Genomic DNA, 17,962 nt, shown 5'->3' with positions numbered 1-17,962 from the left:
TTATACATATTACTTTCTCTTCACCTTGACATACGTATAACTCAGGTTCAGCTGTAGTTGTTATTGCGAAGATATAGAAAATAAAAACTGCTATATTAACAAATTAATACTCATATTGCATTCTAATTCAAGTATATCATAGCTGCATATGTATCCAAATGAACAAAAATGCTGGAAGTGAAATATCATCTGTACAGCAGCTGTCCTGAACTGCTTACATGCAGTGACTGATAATATATGTGACAGCTGTCTGCTAACGGTTCAGCTGTTTCAAAACAACAAGGAAGGCAATCCTACCAATTTCTGGCATTCATGTATTCCAAATGGAAATAGTTATTAAAACAGGAAATTAATTAATAACTTAGCGGTACCATTTGAGAGACCCACGTTCGATCCCTGGAAGGGGAGAACCGGGATTTTCCCACCTGTTTAAGTGGCTCCGGTGCCCACCCAGCGTCGTATAAAGTGGCTACCTGGAGGAGACACTGAGCGGCGGTAAAGGAAGACACGGCCATGTTGCTGATCAATCACCCCAACCTTCGGCCATGATCAAGAAAGTGTGTGCCCCTAATTACACACCCCCTATACGCTTTCATGGCATGGTGCAAAGCACAGGGGAGCACTTTACTTTTAGTCGTAGACCATTGGCATGAAATACAAATGAGCAGGGTTCAATAACTGAGTGAATCTTGAATTTTCGCTAATATTTCAATAAATTAATATTAATGTATTTGTTTGAAAATGATTTGCTAGTACTTACATTACCTTCAAAGTAGCTATTTCTGTTCACACAATGAACATTACTAATTAGAGTTCATGAACTACACACAATCATCCAATATTTTGTGGATGTAAAAAACTCCAATATGAAAGAAAAGAGAACTATCCATTTGAATTAAATAAGGCACAACTGATCTATAAAAAAAGTTTCATATTTACCATTAAAGTATTCATATCTCACTCTTGAGTACAAGCATTTTAACATATGAATGATGATTTTATATACACAATACAATTATTTACAATTTACCCAGTGTATGCCCTTCTTACTTATCTTGTAGAAATGATGGGTTTCCGAGTTCAACATCTGAACATTTGCACAAAACAATTTGTTGTTTTCGATCTCAGCCTGTTTTAACTTTACTTTGTACTTTATGCCACTTACTGAGGTATCAGCGTTATAACCACCATCTCTCAACTTGGACTGGAAGTATGTTTGTTTAGTGTATATCATCACTATCTTGTATTCATGAACATACCTGTTAAGAGTTTGGAGTAAATTTGTTTCATAGGAATTCATCCTTCTGTAACCACCAACCATAACATCCTGCCAATAATAAGCAGACAAACTATCAATTACAAGCAAACTAACATTAGTATTTGCCAAGAGAAGTTTTTCAAGCGAACAGAAGGTCACAAACAGTTGCACACTATCGAAACAGTTCAATAAAATCAGATTCTTTAATGAATCTTTAATGATATCTTCAATCTCGTTTGCCTTCAGGGAAGATTTGTCTTCAATATCCGAGGCATTCATAGACTTGTCACCGTGTTTAGGTTTTTGAAATGTTCGCAACTTGTCTCCCATAAGACTTATGAGTTTGAAAATCTTGAAATGATGGTCTGTGTTTATAAATATGACCCCTGCTCCCTGACCACCTAAATGAATGCCATTCCACTCTACAGGCAAAAGGCACTTTGCTAAGAATTGAGTCAAGAGAAGGGTCTTCCCCACCCCAGGTTCGCCACTAACTTCGATGATGTCCTTGTGATTGGGACCTTCCTTAAACAATACATCTTCCAATCCAACAACACTTGGTCTTGAACTCAGACGAGCTAAGAGTTGGAGACCTGTTTCTGCCTTACGTTCACAATCTTTAGACATCTTACATGTAGTCCTGAAATAAAAAAGGTATATTTAATACAGAAGAAATATGATGTGTGTTGATTTACAAAGAGCAGTAACAGTGACACTTGCTATCTTCTACAAGTAAATGAAGTGCAGGGTCTTTCAAATGAATGACCCGATAACAAAAATTTATAATTAATCTTTATTCATCCCGCAGCCTTTCGGGGCTGAACTCCGACCAGAATCCTTAATATTCGATCGAACAGTAACCGGATATTCAGTATTCAAAATAGGACAACATAATTCACTCCAGCAATACATTTATTCATAAAGATAATTTGCTAAAATGCATTGTCTGGGTTCAACATTTACTTCAGATCCTAATTTACATAAGTACATGTTTAGTGAGAGAGCTCACATGAAAGAGAGAGAGAGTAGTTCCTTTATTTTCTTGATTAATGTGGTAATTTAAAAATTCGACTAAATTAACTTTTTTTGGAATGATCGACTAATCAATTCACAACCTATCGACAGTTATGCTCACAAAATAAAGATCAAAACAATAATATAAATACTTAAGGGCATGCGATACAGTCTCCACGGGACGCTTCCATTTGTGGCAGTGTGCCAACTTAGCTCTCTTGGAGCCAGATCTGGCTCCTTCATGCACTCATTTGGCTGTGAACTGGGACGCCTACCCACGTGACCCACTATCACTGGTTCCAGCCCACATAGACCAACTTTTGTCATAATTATACATTTTGCATGTGACGTGATATTGTAATATTGGCTGTGTCACCCCACTCTGTCTTATCTACCTGGCTACTTCTTTATAGCACCGTATTTGACGTGAAATTGACATAATATTGTTATCAGGGAATTCCTTATTTTCGATTTCATTGGACCATCAGTGGATTATTGAGATGGGCGATGCCGCCGGATCTAGATGTTGAAAACTAAGAATAAATTGTCCTGAATTTAGAGTTAACAATAATAGCGGTGCCCCACCCTTTGACAACTAAAATTACCCTAGGAGGCACTTTATCCAGCCTTCGTAAATCTAGCTCCATGAAAGTCAGTTTTAACTCCATTTAAGGTGAAATTAGTTCTTTTATGTCCATCAGATTTGGCAACACTGCTAGGAGGCAAGGAGGAAAGCATTGATCATCTGGGAGTATGATTTGATTTGTTCTCTTGGGAATATAAAACTTCCGATGGAATAGAAAAATATGTCAACGGGAAGAGGGCAGTTTGAAGATGCCTTTCACCAGTGCAAAAGTCGAAACTTCCATTTGATTAGCCGAAACTTGATGTTGAAGTTGATTCCCCATAAGGAATACATGGGATTCCGAAAATTCTTATTCATCATATTTTCCAAACATTATGTCCAGCTTAATAATCTACATAAAAAAAATGCTTTCACTTGCAACATGGAGAGAATTTCATGCTCTTGGATACACCCAGGATTTTTTTTTAGTAGCAGTGCCCATTCGGGTGATATTGAAATACATGCACAATTGGTGCGTAACTGTATCTCCTCCACTTAAATGAAAAGCCGGAGCCTGTGGCTGAGTGGTTAGCACATCGTGCTGCGACGCCAAGGGTCCCGGGTTCGAATCCCGCTCAGGCTTGGTTGTTTGTGAATGTCCATTCATCAATTTCATCACTCATCCCCATCTTCGCAAATTAGCCAAGAGGCACAAAATGCGAAGTAAAATAAACTAAATCAATCATTCAAAACCTTAAGTGAAAACTGAGGATTGAAGACAGGACTCTCTCTCTCTCTCTCTCTCGCATGGCTGCCGATAGACAAGGGCAGTTTTCTTTCTGCATGTGCACCTCAACTTGCCCACCAATAAGTGCCCTTTAGTGACATTACTAGTGACATTAACTCACTGTTACCAAATTTATTTTATAAACCCACACACCTCAACAAAGGAAAAATTTACAGCTGTGATCGAGGTGTTATAAACTACAGTCATCCAAAGAACTTAGTGAAAAATTCATTTACACATGTGCCCACCTGTTATCAAAAACTCAATTCAGAGTTTCACGGTGGATGGTTGCAGCACATTGATCCATATTCAATGTCAAGTTGAAATAAGCTTCATTACTGCACCAAAGGTTGTCCAACACATATTTATATGTAACGAATAACTTAAATTTACCTTTTTTGTCCAAATTTACCATTATCCTTGGAATATCAATCTCGATTTCTTTATACAGGTACTTCTCAGAGTACACTTTATGCTGTAAATATAATTTTATTTAGGTTCCCCATCACAGATATAAGGGTTCAAATTTTGAAAAAAAAAAAATGGAAATTGAGCATTTTCAAAGAGCCTTAACTAAAAGAGGAAATAAATAGCAGAGTTCAAATATTTTCAGCCAACACTTTGAATAGATATGTTTCCTCTAAAAAATTATAACTTTGGTATTATAAAGGGTGATCCATAAAGAACGCCGGATTTGAAAAGGACGCCATATATTTTTTGTTTGGTTGGCAGCATTGTTGGTGTGATTGTTGTTATCAGTTATCATTGAGGTTTTGTGTTGAGAAGCATTTCAGTTGTTCTACTGTTTGTGTGTGTTGCTAATGCCATGGAAAGGTACAGTAAGAAACAGCGAGTTTTGATTGTCAAAACGCACTACAAGAATGGTGGAAGTTTCGCGGTGACTGTTCGGAAACTCCGTACGATACTTGGTCATCTTCATGCACCGAACGAATCAACTGTTCGTAGGTTGATCAAGAAATTTGAAGAAACTGGATCAACAGAAGACATCAAAAGCCCTGGATGCCCTCGAAGTCGCCGGAGTGAAGCAAACGTTGCTGTTGTGCGTGATTCTGTTGCTGTGAGTCCTGCAAAATCGTATCGCCGTCGTGCTCAAGAACTGCATATGGCGCCAACAACAATGCAAAGAATCTTGACAAAAGATCTGCACTTGCACGCGTACAAAGTGCAGTTAACGCAGGAACTGAAACCAGCGGATCATGGAAAACGACGGCAATTTGTTGACTGGATCCTTGAAAGGGAACGAGAGAATGAGGGTTTCGCAAAGCCCATCATTTTCAGCGATGAAGCTCATTTTCATTTAAATGGGTTTGTAAACAAGCAGAATTGCTGAATATGGGGATCTGAGAACCCAAGAGTGATTCAGGAAAAGGAAATGCATCCTCAGAGAGTTACGGTTTGGTGTGGGATTTGGAGTGGGGTTTTGGTCGGTCCTTACTTTTTTGAAGACAAAGATGGAAATGCTCTGACAGTGAATGGAATTCGTTACCGTGCAATGCTAACTGATTTTATTTGGCCTCGTTTGGATCAAATGAACATCGAAAATGTATGGTTCCAACAAGACTTGCCACACTTCAGAAGAAACAATCAATCTGCTGCGTGAGAAGTTCCTGGACAGAATAATCTCATTGCGAGGACACCAAACCTTCCCACCTCGATGTTGTGACTTGACACCATGTGACTTTTTCTTGTGGGGGTACACCAAGTCACAAGTTTACCAGAAGAAACCCCGAAATTTGTTGGAACTTAAGCAAGAAATTTGATGTGTCCTCAACACACTTGATGGGGAAATGTTTGATCGGCTCATGGTGAATTTCATGGACCGAGTGATTGCATGTAGGGCTAGTAGGGAGGGTCATATGCCTGATATTGTTTTCCATGTTTAAACCTTAATATCTCCTGAAGAGAATGGTATGTGTTTTGTGCTTTTTTTCCAAAAATAAATTTCATTTATAGCAACTTCAAATCCGGATTTCTTTATGGATCACCCTTTATTATGGGTCAGTGGTCACTTAACCCACCCTCGAGTTTGTAAGGATTCCTTTTTTTTATGAAGATTATGTGTTGCTAAGTGTGAAGAAAGAAATTTTGGAATTTTTTCTTCACACTTAGCAACACATAATCTTCATAAAAAAAAAATGTTGCGAAATCGAGGGTGGGTTAAGTGACCACGGAGTCAGTAGCCACCCTGTAATTATCGCAACTGTCTGCCAAGGCAAAAAATACCCGAAGTCATGAAACTTAAAATGGTCACCATTTTTAACAAAAGTCAAGTTTTAGAAAAATAATGCCTGCTTTGAACTACCCCTGCATATGTATTAGAACAACAAAAATATTGAAAATATTAAAAGTGCTAAAGCAATCAGTGCTGGAACATTTGGTAATTGGGTGATCAAACGAACGCACCATGTAACTATCACACAACATGTCATATCTCTGAAACTATTTGGAGTATTGTGGTGATTTAGGTATTGTTGGAAAGGAGAACGACGGTCCTAACAGAAAATAAGGTAAGAATGAAGAATACAGAGAATGTCTCCAATTTCTTTCCTACTTCTTATACTCACTAAATATGCAGTCCTGGTAACATATCTGGAGTTAAGATTTAGGGTTCATGTGATAAAAAGTGTACACTTACATCTATATATGTTGCAAAATTACATTCTTCATTACCGCGATCATTCTCCACACAGAAACATATGAGCCATGTTTGATGATATGAACAAGTGACGTTCAGATTTCGTTGCGCTGTCTACAGCATTGCCACACTGTTCCTTCGTTACTTGCAGAGCATTAATTCTTGCTTCGTTACTTGAAGATCATTAATCACTGAAGCATGGCATAACAGAGGACGGACTTTGATTAGAGGTAAGTTTGGCAACGGTGTTCGAGCATTCTTCTACAAAAATGACGTCTCAGTGAGGAAGCTAGTGCTACAAAACTTATATTTTGTTACAATGTGTGCTCATTGGCAAAACATTTAACTGATATCCCCACGAACCATTTTCGGTAAGTATCTCGAATTTCGTTAATATTTGGTATATTAACTACTCTTGGCCCGTAAAATTTTCATAGCCGTCAAACATATTTCTTAAATTTTACAGGAGAAAGTACTTACCGAAATGAGTTTGTGTATACTTTACGAAGGTCTCGGAAGTGTTTTTTTTTCCCCTTCCTTAATTTATTTTGACGGTAAATCATGTATTTTTCAACATTAATGTTTCTCCGATGCACGAAAGCTGTTGCCTCTATGTCCTTCCACTACATGAATTAAATGTTGCGTGCGTTCGATGATGTAACCCCGGTCAGTCTTTCCAACCACACCGTTGTTTTCCAAGAACATGACAATTTTAACTATGTATGCATAACCTAACTGAACCTAACCTAACTTGCCATGCATGGTACATGGGGCTACTTATGAATGGTTCGTGGGGCTATCCGTGCATGGTTCATAGGGCTATTTATAAATGGTTTGTAGGGTTTTCGAACCTGGAAAAAAATACAAAATCAGTAACACGAAAGTAGGTATTTTTCGATGAAGTAGATTACAACACTGCATAACCACTGATCATGGACAACGCTAGTCAAGATTTCTCCTCCATATTGCGTGTAACGCAAACGAAATCAAACAAACAAGAATTATTCGATATGTGGAAAATTGAGATTATTTGCATGAAAAAACGAAATGGCACCTTCAATAATCCTTAGGAATGCAGAATACGTAAGTACCAATGTGAAAAAGAAGACAATGAAGGAATTTCAGACGTTTCAGGGATACTAAACTTTTAATAAATACTTGAGAAAATAGCTCAATCTGCTAGTCTCACCACCTGGTAACAGTAGTGGTGCACTTCTTCATATTACAACTAAAGTAACTATCCGAACATGTTCATTTCTGTTCCGGAACATTTATTTTAACAGCCGGGCCTTTTAATAAAGCAAATCGCCAAGTAATACTAACCCACCACACCTGTCGCACATGTGAAACCAAATAATCAAATATAATTTTTCAAGGGGGAAAACTCACTGCAAAACATATGTGTAAAATGTAACACAAATTTCCCTCTGTTTACATCATATCTGACAAATGCAATAGGTCTTACCAATTGTCCCGTGCCATGTGGCACAAGAAGTTCCATGAAAATGTCTTCTTTTCGAGAGTGAAACTCACAAACTTTAGTACTATTGTATTTTCTAACATAGCCAAATTAAACAAATTTATGAAATGCTACTATGTCGGTTGTGGTATTTAAACTTTCAGTGAAGGATTAATCGTAATATCAGGTTGAAACCAAAAGTTAATTGATAGCTGATTTAAACACATCCTATTTTTTTTTATTGGACTCTTGTCTTTGAAACGTTATGTTGAATTCAAATTTATATTCTTTTGGTCTTTATTTACTGTGTGGTATATGTTTTCTTTTAGTACTTAAGTGATCTTGACCACTGGCGTACGCAGAGGGCGGGCTGAAGAGGCTACAGCCCCATATCTCATGAAAAAAAAACACTTACAACGGGGTATCCGAAATGAATTTACGGCGATATATTCTATGATCAAAGCAAGTATCTAATCTCACTCTGACCAGTAAAGATTAGATTCATGGCACTGAACCTGCGTTCACATTCAGCTGTAGACAGTGGCGGCGATTGAGTTCTAAAACCGGCGGGGGGGCCAAGGACAGTTTATTTCCCTTTGTAGATAAGGTTTAGCATAGTGCGGGGGCAAAAGTGTCAAAAAGTGGGGGTCAACTGTCTCCCCCCCCTCCTGAGCCCGGCACCTAACAATTCCTAACCTACAATTCCGCTTAAGGCCGTACTAAAGGCAATTTTCTGGTAATTTCTTCGATAACAGATGGCAGCACCGTTTGCCATGGCAACCGAGGGCCATGTTGCCAGATCTCCGCGTAAGACAATGCATATGTGGTTAATTAGGATGACCAGGTTTAGAACTCCTAGCATTTAGCATTTAGTTTTGGAGTTTGTGGAAGCTGGGTGTGACGCGAACCAGACCATGGAGGTATGAACAGGCCCGTAGCTAGAGGGGGCAACTGCCCCCCCCCCCCGTGAGCTTGCTTTGCCCAGAACACATTCCAATCTGGAATTCTCACTAATCTTTACAACATAGGCATGCGCAGACCCTCTGATTAGGGAGGGGGGCAAAGCCATGATGAAAGTTCAGTCGGGAAAGAAAAAACTCATTTTTTCTCAGTGTATACGCTATACATTATATATAAGGTCTAATGCAGCAACATAGAAGCACCATAATGAATGAATAAATTGTCTCTGAAATGTGCTGCGCTGCTGTGTTCATGCATATCAGACAAAACGGTTTAGCAGCAAGAGTCTGAAGTATTTGGTAATTATAACTTCTCTCGATCTGGTAATTTACATTGCATTAGAGAAAACAATAAAATTGCGAGTGAAGCGAGCAACAAAATTTTTAGATCCAAATGTTTGCAAACTAAAAACAATATTGATTTAACATGGCACAAAAAATGTCGGGCCGCCGTGTTATTCTTTTACAATTTTCTCATTCCGGTGCCTAGGACCAACACCTCTAGCTACGGCTCTGAACTTGACAAGACTATAAGAAAAGCAAACAGTGCGAGCGAAGCGAGCAAGAAAATTTTTCGAAATGTATTTTTATTTGTACAAAATTTTATATCAAGGGGGCAATTGCCCCTATGTGCCCCCTGCATGTGCTCTTGGCCGTCTGGAAGAAATAATGCAAGAAAGACGTGAAAACAAATTCCATCTTGAGTATATTTTTGTCCTGCTACTCTTAGATACTACTAGCCTTGCTTTCTTTTATCTCAATGTTTGTCCCCCTAGAATTGATTTCCGTCCAAGGTTGGGGAGGGGCAATAATAGTAAAATATCATCTAATAACGGCGATAAGATTCCCCTACACTAAATTTCTAGGTGAAAGTATAATAATGTAGGGACATAGATGTCTGGAAGGGGGAGCAAGAATGGCCACACCTCCTCAGAAATCGAATGTCAACCTACAAGGATTTAGGGGTTATTTATTATTCAAATCTTACTTTTAATAAACACGTAGAACAAATAATTAGTGAAGCGTTCAAGAGCCTTGGGTTCATTCTTAGAATGGGGAGGGATTTCAAGAGTATAGACACACTAAAAGTTTTGTATTATTCGTATGTAAGACCAAAACTCGAATATGCATCTGTTATATGGAATACAGACACAGCAAAGTACAGTGAAGCAATTGAAAGAGTCCAATCACGATTTCTTAGATTTTTAAAATACAAATTTCAGAAAGTTTACCCCACATTTGAACACTACGACAACCTAATATATGAAAGTCGGTTTACAAAGCTGTGTCATAGAAGAACGTTACAGGAAATAGTATTCTCGAAAATTAAAAAGAAATCTCCATTGTGGAGAATGTGCACCAGTTACAATAAATTGCTAATCAAGAATAACACCATTGACATCTTTTCTATGAACCTAAGGGACCTCAGTAAAGCCACTATTAACACAATAACCTAAACTCAAACACATAATTTCCTAATGAAATGATATGTGATCAAGTGTGTGTGTGTATACAGGGTTAGTCAAAAGTATCGGGACAGGCCAGTAATAACGAGACCCGTGGACGGAGGAAAATCACATGTTGCAAATGGGTATTGGTGTGGATATCATGGCAGCCATCTTGGATTCAGCCATATTGGATATCACACAATATTTTCAAATGGAAAGGGGTATGTATGACACACCAATTTAGGCTAGAATCGTCCCACAAATGACAATCCGAACTCATTTTGGACCTGTCGCCATTCGTGGAAGAGATAGGGTGTACTACGTTAGACTGCAAAAAATGAGATTTGTCTGAAATAATTGTTTACTGTATTCTTGTCGGTAACTGTACACTGCAAATTACAGAGAACATGAACAAGAAAACATGACATTGACTTACAGAATGCCTCAAAGGAAGTGCTCACACTGCTCCCATCGACTGTCTGACAATACTATGTCAACCGATCGTAAAAACTGCAAGGTGTACGTTGTAGAATATCCCGAGGAAGTCCTCTTGTATCGTCCACAATGCGATTCTGTAGATCATTCAGGGAGTGTGGTTTTGTGCTATACACTTTGTCCTTCATGTGCCCCCATAGGAAGTACTCCGGGATTGATAGATCGGAAGATCTTGCAGTCCATTCGATCATACGTCGTCTTCCAATCCATCGTTGTGGAAAGGTTTCATGTAAGTAGTGTGGCGGCGCTCCGTCCTGTTGGAACAAACCACAATTAAAGTCCCGGATGACAGGGACAAACTTCTCACGAAGCATTTTCAAATACTTCTCACCTGTCAGATTGCCGTCAATGAAGAGACGGCCAAGAACGATGCATCTTATCATTCCTACCCAAACATTTAGTTTGTTTGGATACTGGGTATGATGTACCATAGTAGTATAGTGGCACGGGTTCGGCAACCGAAAATGAGGCTCGGTGAGGCTCGCCTTAATGGATTTCTCTCGTAAGGCGAGCCTCATTTTCTTGCAGTGTTGCCAGCTTCTTGGGTCTAACCTAACCTCAAGCAAGGAGCTGGCAACACTGCTTGAGGCTTGTTTTGCAGCGTTGCCAACATCTTACTCGAAAAAATCACCAAGGTTTTTATTTTGGTCTAACCTAACCTAAAACAAAAAGCTGGCAATACTGCTTGAGGCTTGTCTTACAGTATTGCCAACACCTTACTTAAAAAGTCACCAAGGTTTTTATTTTGGTCTAACCTAACCTAAAGCAAGGAGCTGGCAACACTGCTTGAGGCCTTACAGTGCATAAAGCAATTTGCCAACCTACTGGTATTTTTGCCATAGCTTTTTACAAAAAAAAGAGGAGAAAAAGAGAGAGAGGGAAGAGTTAAACAACCGACAGTATTACCAACACCTACCTACAGCTTTTTTTTCTTACTTGGCAAGGGCTATCTTGCTTGAGGCTTAACTAATTTATATACTGACGTAACATACATATACTGGGCAAGGAGAACCGGCAACAAACATATACAGCCGTAAAAGAGAGAGGGATGGATGGATGGATGGCAACACAGTATGTGTGTGCGTGTGTGTGTATAATATGTAGTATTATTAACTAGATTGTGTTGGCAACCCACCTACAACTAAAAAAAGATAGAGATACCAATATTGCTGTAAGATGAAGAGAGAGACCTAGAGCTGGCAACAGTGGTGAGCGAATATGCATTATTTCCAAGTCCCGGGCGCCAATGTATATTGTGATTTTTGTAAACCTCTCTTGCGGGAATGATGTGCTGCACATGTACACACACGTACGTATTTTTTTTATTTCTGTATTGTGATGCAAACACATCTAGAAAAAAAAACTGTAATTTTGTTCCCTCTCCTCTCTGCGTGTGCTATCAATGTTGATGCAATGGCACAAATTCAACAATACATAGGCTTTGGGACGATGGGAGTTAATTTTCTGCCCTACTGATGTATACAATACACATGATGCTATTTGTACAGCAGGTTGTTAACAAATTCAACAATACGTAGGCCTTGGGGCTACTGCTACCTATGCTGCTAACTGATGTTACTATTTCTCAACAATTGCCAGAGCTGATGTTATCCCTATTTCAAATGTAGCTCTTATGCTATCTTGTTTTTTAACCTATTTTTGAAATGACTTACAATATTTTCCTATAAGGCTGCTGTTTCTTCTTACTGTAAGGTTCCTCAGTGTAATCTACTACGACCTGCTAATAGGCTTCTGCTCTCAGCGTAATCTGTTTTTACGGGACTAAACTAACCTACAATGAGAGAAAAGTGGATAGAAAGAAGCTCTGGTATTATTTTTTTAGCTATTTTTTACCTCCTGCAATTTTTGCTCTTATGCTAATCTTGTTTTTTGACCTATTTTTGAAACGACTTACGATATTTTCCTATAAGACTGTCTTCTCTTACGGTAAGGCAGCGATTGTTTTCCTCACTGTAATCTACTATGACCTAATAGGCTTCTGCTCTCAGTGTAATCTGCTACGAGCTAATACGATGTTTTTTTAAAACTCATGTGTGATCTTCTACAATGTGCCCCTACTGCTACGACCTAATGCGACCTCTCCTATGATGTTTTGGGCCCCTGCTACGATGTTTTTTTTGTAAAAATTGCTCCTCATGATCCAAAAATTGTATTGTAGTGGTATTTGAAATCGACTGTGGTGTGTGAAGGGGAAAAAATCTTCGTGTTCAGTGACCTATTTTTGAAATGACTTATGATATTTTCCTATAAGGCTGTTTTTTTTTACGATGTTTTCGTGTAAGGCAGAGATCGTCTGTCAATGGGCCCTCAGTGTAATTTACTACGACCTAATACTAATTTTCTCTCTATGTTCCGTGCCTTATTTATTGTGCTGACGATGTTTCACAGCGCAGAAAAAAAAGCCGGTACGAGTAAATGTATTTTTCTGTTTCAACATCATCAAGTGGGGTTCAGTGTTGCCAACCTACCCCAAGAAAATTTTATTTTTATAGGCGAAGCTATCCTACAATTAGGAGTTGGCAACACTGACTAGTTGCTTCACAAACCTCTTGTTTTTTAAACATATGATATTTCACAAGCGAGGCTAACCTACAAGTTACAAGTTGACGGTGTAATCTTCTATAAGATGATAAGTATGCAATAAGATGAAGAAGATGCTAACTGGCAATAGCGGTGTCAATGTTTCCAGCTCTCTACCCCTCTCTCACCGGGCCTCCTCCCCTATGGTGCAGTGGTAGCCTTGTATACAAGGGTTCAATACTTGCACAAGTGGTTTTTGAAACTGTAGGTCCAGCCTCGATTAGTTTTACTTACAGGGGGCTCTTGTAATGCTACGGAGGGCGAAAAAAACATGCATACTTCTGTTTTTCCACATGTATGTATGTATGTAATGCGATTTGTGTGGGGGCCAAAATTTTGAACTTATGGCTTAATTAATCTGCATGAATGCTTAATGTTTGATTTTTTTTATTTCTAGTTCGACATGAGATACACACAATTTTTATTTTTTTGAAGTACAGTTAATATTACCTAGTTTGGGTTAAACTGTAACATACAACTAGCGATCGACACGACCACCTGACACACAGACAGAGAGAATGTGAGCAAATTCAAAGTGTGATCTATCGTGAACTAAACTAACCTCACTCACCCACCCACATATAGTCTTATAGGTAACTCAAAAAACAGAAAAGTAGTACATAGCATGACAGGTCGATCTATTGTAAACTAAACTAACCTCACTCGCCCACTCACATATAGCCTTACAGGTGACTCAAAGGCAGAAAGGCAGCTATATTTTTTGTAAGGGCCAACACACAAGATCTATTGCAAACTAAATTAACCTACGACATAAGCCATGGACACATTTTCCAGATAGGGTATAAGCAACTCACTTCTTGCAATTGTATAACGGGGAAAATTAACCTACAGCTGGCAACACTGTTTGAGTTGCTTTCGACGAGCCAAACTTATATTTTGCAAATAGGCTAAAGCTAATCTCTACAGCTAGAAGCTTGAAATATATACCCTCGCAGAGTATGCCAACTTACCTCATGTAAAAATATTACCTAGTATGGTTAAGCTGTGACATACAACTAACGATCCACACGACCACCTGACACACATATGGAGAGAGTGAGACAGCTTATACGCAATATATTCCTACACATGTACTGGGTTTAAAAGGTAACTTGCAACAACTATTTCACTTACCCCCTATCAAAATCTCCTAACTACATGTTTTTGATACTTGCTGCCAGAACATGGTGGTTTTAGACTGTAAATTCAATCTGATTATTCTATTTGTGCATGATGCCTGCATTTGGAATATTTTATTCTTGGCATACGGTATTTTGCGTGCTCCAGTAATCTTGCGCTCGATTCACGGAAGCTATGACGTGTATTTTCTGTTTCGCGAACATGCGAGAATTTTTCACAATAGATAATATATTGCAAGAGCGAGTTGTTTGTGTATATAAATCTAGTTTTGGAAATGGACATGAATATAATGTCAAAAATTATTGCATAACTTAAAAACATTGATATTTATTGCACTAGCAAAGGTAAATGTGGAATGCCCCGGCCCCTCAGCTGTTAGGTTAAACACCATAAAAATTTTATTACTGATAGCAAGCATTCTCATATCGACAAAACAGATCTAGTAATGAGCTGTCTTGCAAGTCTCCTGAGTGAAGGAATATGATGCCACTATAAACTGTAAACAAGATATGCAGTCCCTCGCATGAGATGTATGAGGCTTATGAACCTCGACCTATAGAGTTGTACAATGGATGTTTTTTTTTTTTAAGCATAGCGGTGTGTTTTTGCTTATTTCAATGTTATTGAGCGGGCATGTAAAGAAGGGGAGAGAAAAAAAAGAGGAGGAGGGGTTATAATGGATAATTCATATTTCGATTTCAATATTTTTGCTAGTCATGATTCACCTGCTATCTAGAAGGACACTGGACGATGGCTAAAAGCGAGTGAAGGAGAGAAATGTTATTTTTTTTATTTTTTTGATTGTGTGTGATGAAATAGTTTTAGATAATAATAGTAGGCTAATAGAATTGTAGAAAATGGCTGTATCGTGATGCGAGGCTGAAAGCAATTTTGAAAGCAGTCTCGGGCATCTTCGCGTTCAGCCAACAAGGAAAATGCACATGGAGGGCGCAATGGTATTGTCCATGGATGGTTTTTTTTGAATAAACATACATATCAGTTTTTTGCAGTCTCCAGATGGGACTGGAGCTTTTGTTTTGGTTGGACAAGGGGGTTCAGATAAATGCATGGACATCAAAATAAAAGAAAAAAAAATTACTCAACCGCTCACATGTATTGAGTCTTCCAATAACACACCTCACGGGCGTACCTACATGTATGCAAAATATAGTTAATGTCTTATTTCTCGAACCTGTGGTCTGTAGATTTGCTTTTGTTGGCAACAGAAACAGAAAAAATGGCACCATGTTATTGTATACTGATATGGGTGTACTGTAATCATAACAATTTTTCTAGTTAAAAATCTATGTCGAAAAGCAATGTTGGGTGACTTGTCTGTGTTGGGTCTTATTAACAACTTCACAGCTGTACCTGCACAACTCATTGACTACAAGGCAACAATGTTAGGAAATGTGTGCATGGCTCCGAGAATACAATTTAAAATCACTAATGTGGCATAAACCCCCTCCACTTGTGTGTATTTGAATATGGGAAAATTAGACATTTTGAATAATCGAGGAGAACAATCACAAAAACAGCTTGCACCGGTATGACGTGTTCAAACTTCAGACGATTTTTGTTAATCTACAAAAGCCAAGTGCGAACGGAGATCACTACGAAAATTGGGAAAAAAGAAAGAAGCGAGGCTATTTTGGCTAATGGCAACGATGAGGATGAATAATGGTTGTTTTGATAAAATTGATGAAGTCAATATGCCTAGCCTAAAATAAAATTCAACAATTAATGTTAAACATTTGCCACTCTGAAATGGCGACGGCTACCATCATAACATCACTTGTTTCTAATCTGTCCATATTGGCCCTCTCTCTACCCCTCCATAAATTCGATTCGAAAGGCACAATCATTCCAGTTTTTGAATAAGACTCGCATATGCCCACAGAAAAAACAAGAGAAGAAATAAATAAATCAAGTTATGTATATTCTTCACCCCCGAACTTTCTTCCACAACACCGCACGAAGCCTCGAGTTTCGGATATTGTTGTTGTGCGACAGGATAGGATAGATGAACCGTATGTTTACCGAGGACCAGATGTAATCAAATATTTTTTTTTGAAAAGATAGTTGAAGAGGTTGAGACCATTGGCAGCCTCTTACGCGAATCGAAACCAAATGCTCCCATTATCCAGCGATGAACTTCAATCTCACAATAATATTGAAATGTGTCCGGTGTGCGATCAAAGGTTTCACCGACGAGAACCGGAAAGTAATTTCATCATAATTATTTCACCGGAAACTACATCGGTGGAATCTGTAACATAATGTATTCATGTATGTGTTTGGCAATCATATATCACTTACTAGAACAATTTTCACATTGTTTTCACTACGTGAGATGATATTTTATTTACATTTACGATAAAATAGAGGTTTGGGTGTAATAACAGTTTTTATTAATTAATTTAGAGATGCATTTTTTATTTGTTGAGTTAATGATTAGGTTAATTTGTTATTTCTCGCGAAAAAAAAGAGGGAACCACAGCTGAAAGAAAATACACAACTTGTATTATTGAGGTCAAGAGTTTGTTTTAACATCACTTTTTGCACACATAGGCTAATCACGACTCGGGATACGTTTAAAATGGAATCTGAAATATTGATTATGCGACCTGACTGGAACTCGGAATAGGACACACTGATTACAAGACGTCGATATATTACCACTTGGTAAGAAATTGTAGTGTTTCAATTCACACACACACTCACAATTTAAAACAACTAAACTGATCGCAGGCCCAACTGGTGGCTGGCATACACATCTATCCATCCACCGGTCGTCTTCTGGGGCGTGTGTCTCGATGAGTGTCAACAACCTCCATTGTGAAGTAAAATCTGTAGGGGTAACATCACTCTCCAATTACAATGTTGGCAAACTTTCCAACTTCATCGTGAACGACGACAAAGGTAACGGCTACCTGATCAAAATTATCAATACGCTGCCTCCGAGATTCTGGAACGTTGCCGAAGGAAAGGGACTCGTGAACGACATCATCAACAAGTTATTTTTCGAGATGCATTTACTTGGCTACCAATACTGCGGACCGGGTACCAAACTCGAGAAAAGATTGGAGAGAGGAGACAAGGGTGTGAATCTGTTGGACGCGGCATGCAAAGATTATGATATTGCGTACAACACGCACACGAATTTGGATGCACGTCACGAAGCAGACAAGAAATTGGAGCATGCCGCTTTCAGGAGGGTCATGAGCAGAGATGCTTTTTTGCGAGAAAAAGTTGCAGCATTGGGCACCACCATCGCCATGAACACGAAACAAAAATTTGGATGGGGAATCCTACCTAGAGTTATTTTTAACTGGCAACGAGCTGATCTTGGTCAGCACGACAAACCCTCAGCTATTATAGAAGATATCTGAAACCAGCTTACACCAGTTATTCATAGCTCCCCCAATTTTCTCACGATGGTGGGTTGCTACCGGCCCTATACGTAGGCTGAATAAATTCCGACCAGAGCTGGATTCGAACCTATGCCGTCTCGCAGCGAACAATCTCAAGACGAGTGAACGCCGTAACTCGCTCAGCTACGGAGGACGACTCTTTTTCT

The 17,962-nt window shown here is 38.7% G+C and overlaps 1 protein-coding gene across 3 annotated transcripts; it reads right to left on the bottom strand.

Moving 5' to 3' along the window:
• Positions 1-917: 917 nt before the first annotated feature.
• On the bottom strand, positions 918-7,722 carry LOC146005290 (DNA repair protein XRCC2-like). Of its 3 annotated transcripts, none has more exons than XM_083144412.1 (2): positions 7,604-7,722; positions 918-1,898 (listed from the first exon to the last, which is right to left on the bottom strand). In XM_083144412.1, the coding sequence occupies exons 1-2, from the start codon at positions 7,621-7,623 to the stop codon at positions 1,016-1,018; spliced, it is 903 nt and encodes a 300-aa protein (XP_083000538.1). In that variant the 5' UTR covers positions 7,624-7,722; the 3' UTR covers positions 918-1,015. The 3 variants fall into 3 exon arrangements, with proteins under 3 accessions (XP_083000538.1, XP_083000540.1, XP_083000539.1); XM_083144414.1 differs by having other exon boundaries at positions 7,670-7,716; XM_083144413.1 differs by having other exon boundaries at positions 7,608-7,695.
• Between the last annotated feature and the right edge of the window lie 10,240 nt (positions 7,723-17,962).

Source organism: Lepisma saccharinum, chromosome 23 (genome assembly GCF_977018435.1).
Source record: "Lepisma saccharinum chromosome 23, izLepSacc3.1, whole genome shotgun sequence".
Taxonomy (NCBI): Eukaryota; Metazoa; Arthropoda; class Insecta; order Zygentoma; family Lepismatidae; genus Lepisma; species Lepisma saccharinum.
Note: the sequence above shows the minus strand (reverse complement) of the source record. Positions and strands in the feature narration are given on the sequence as shown.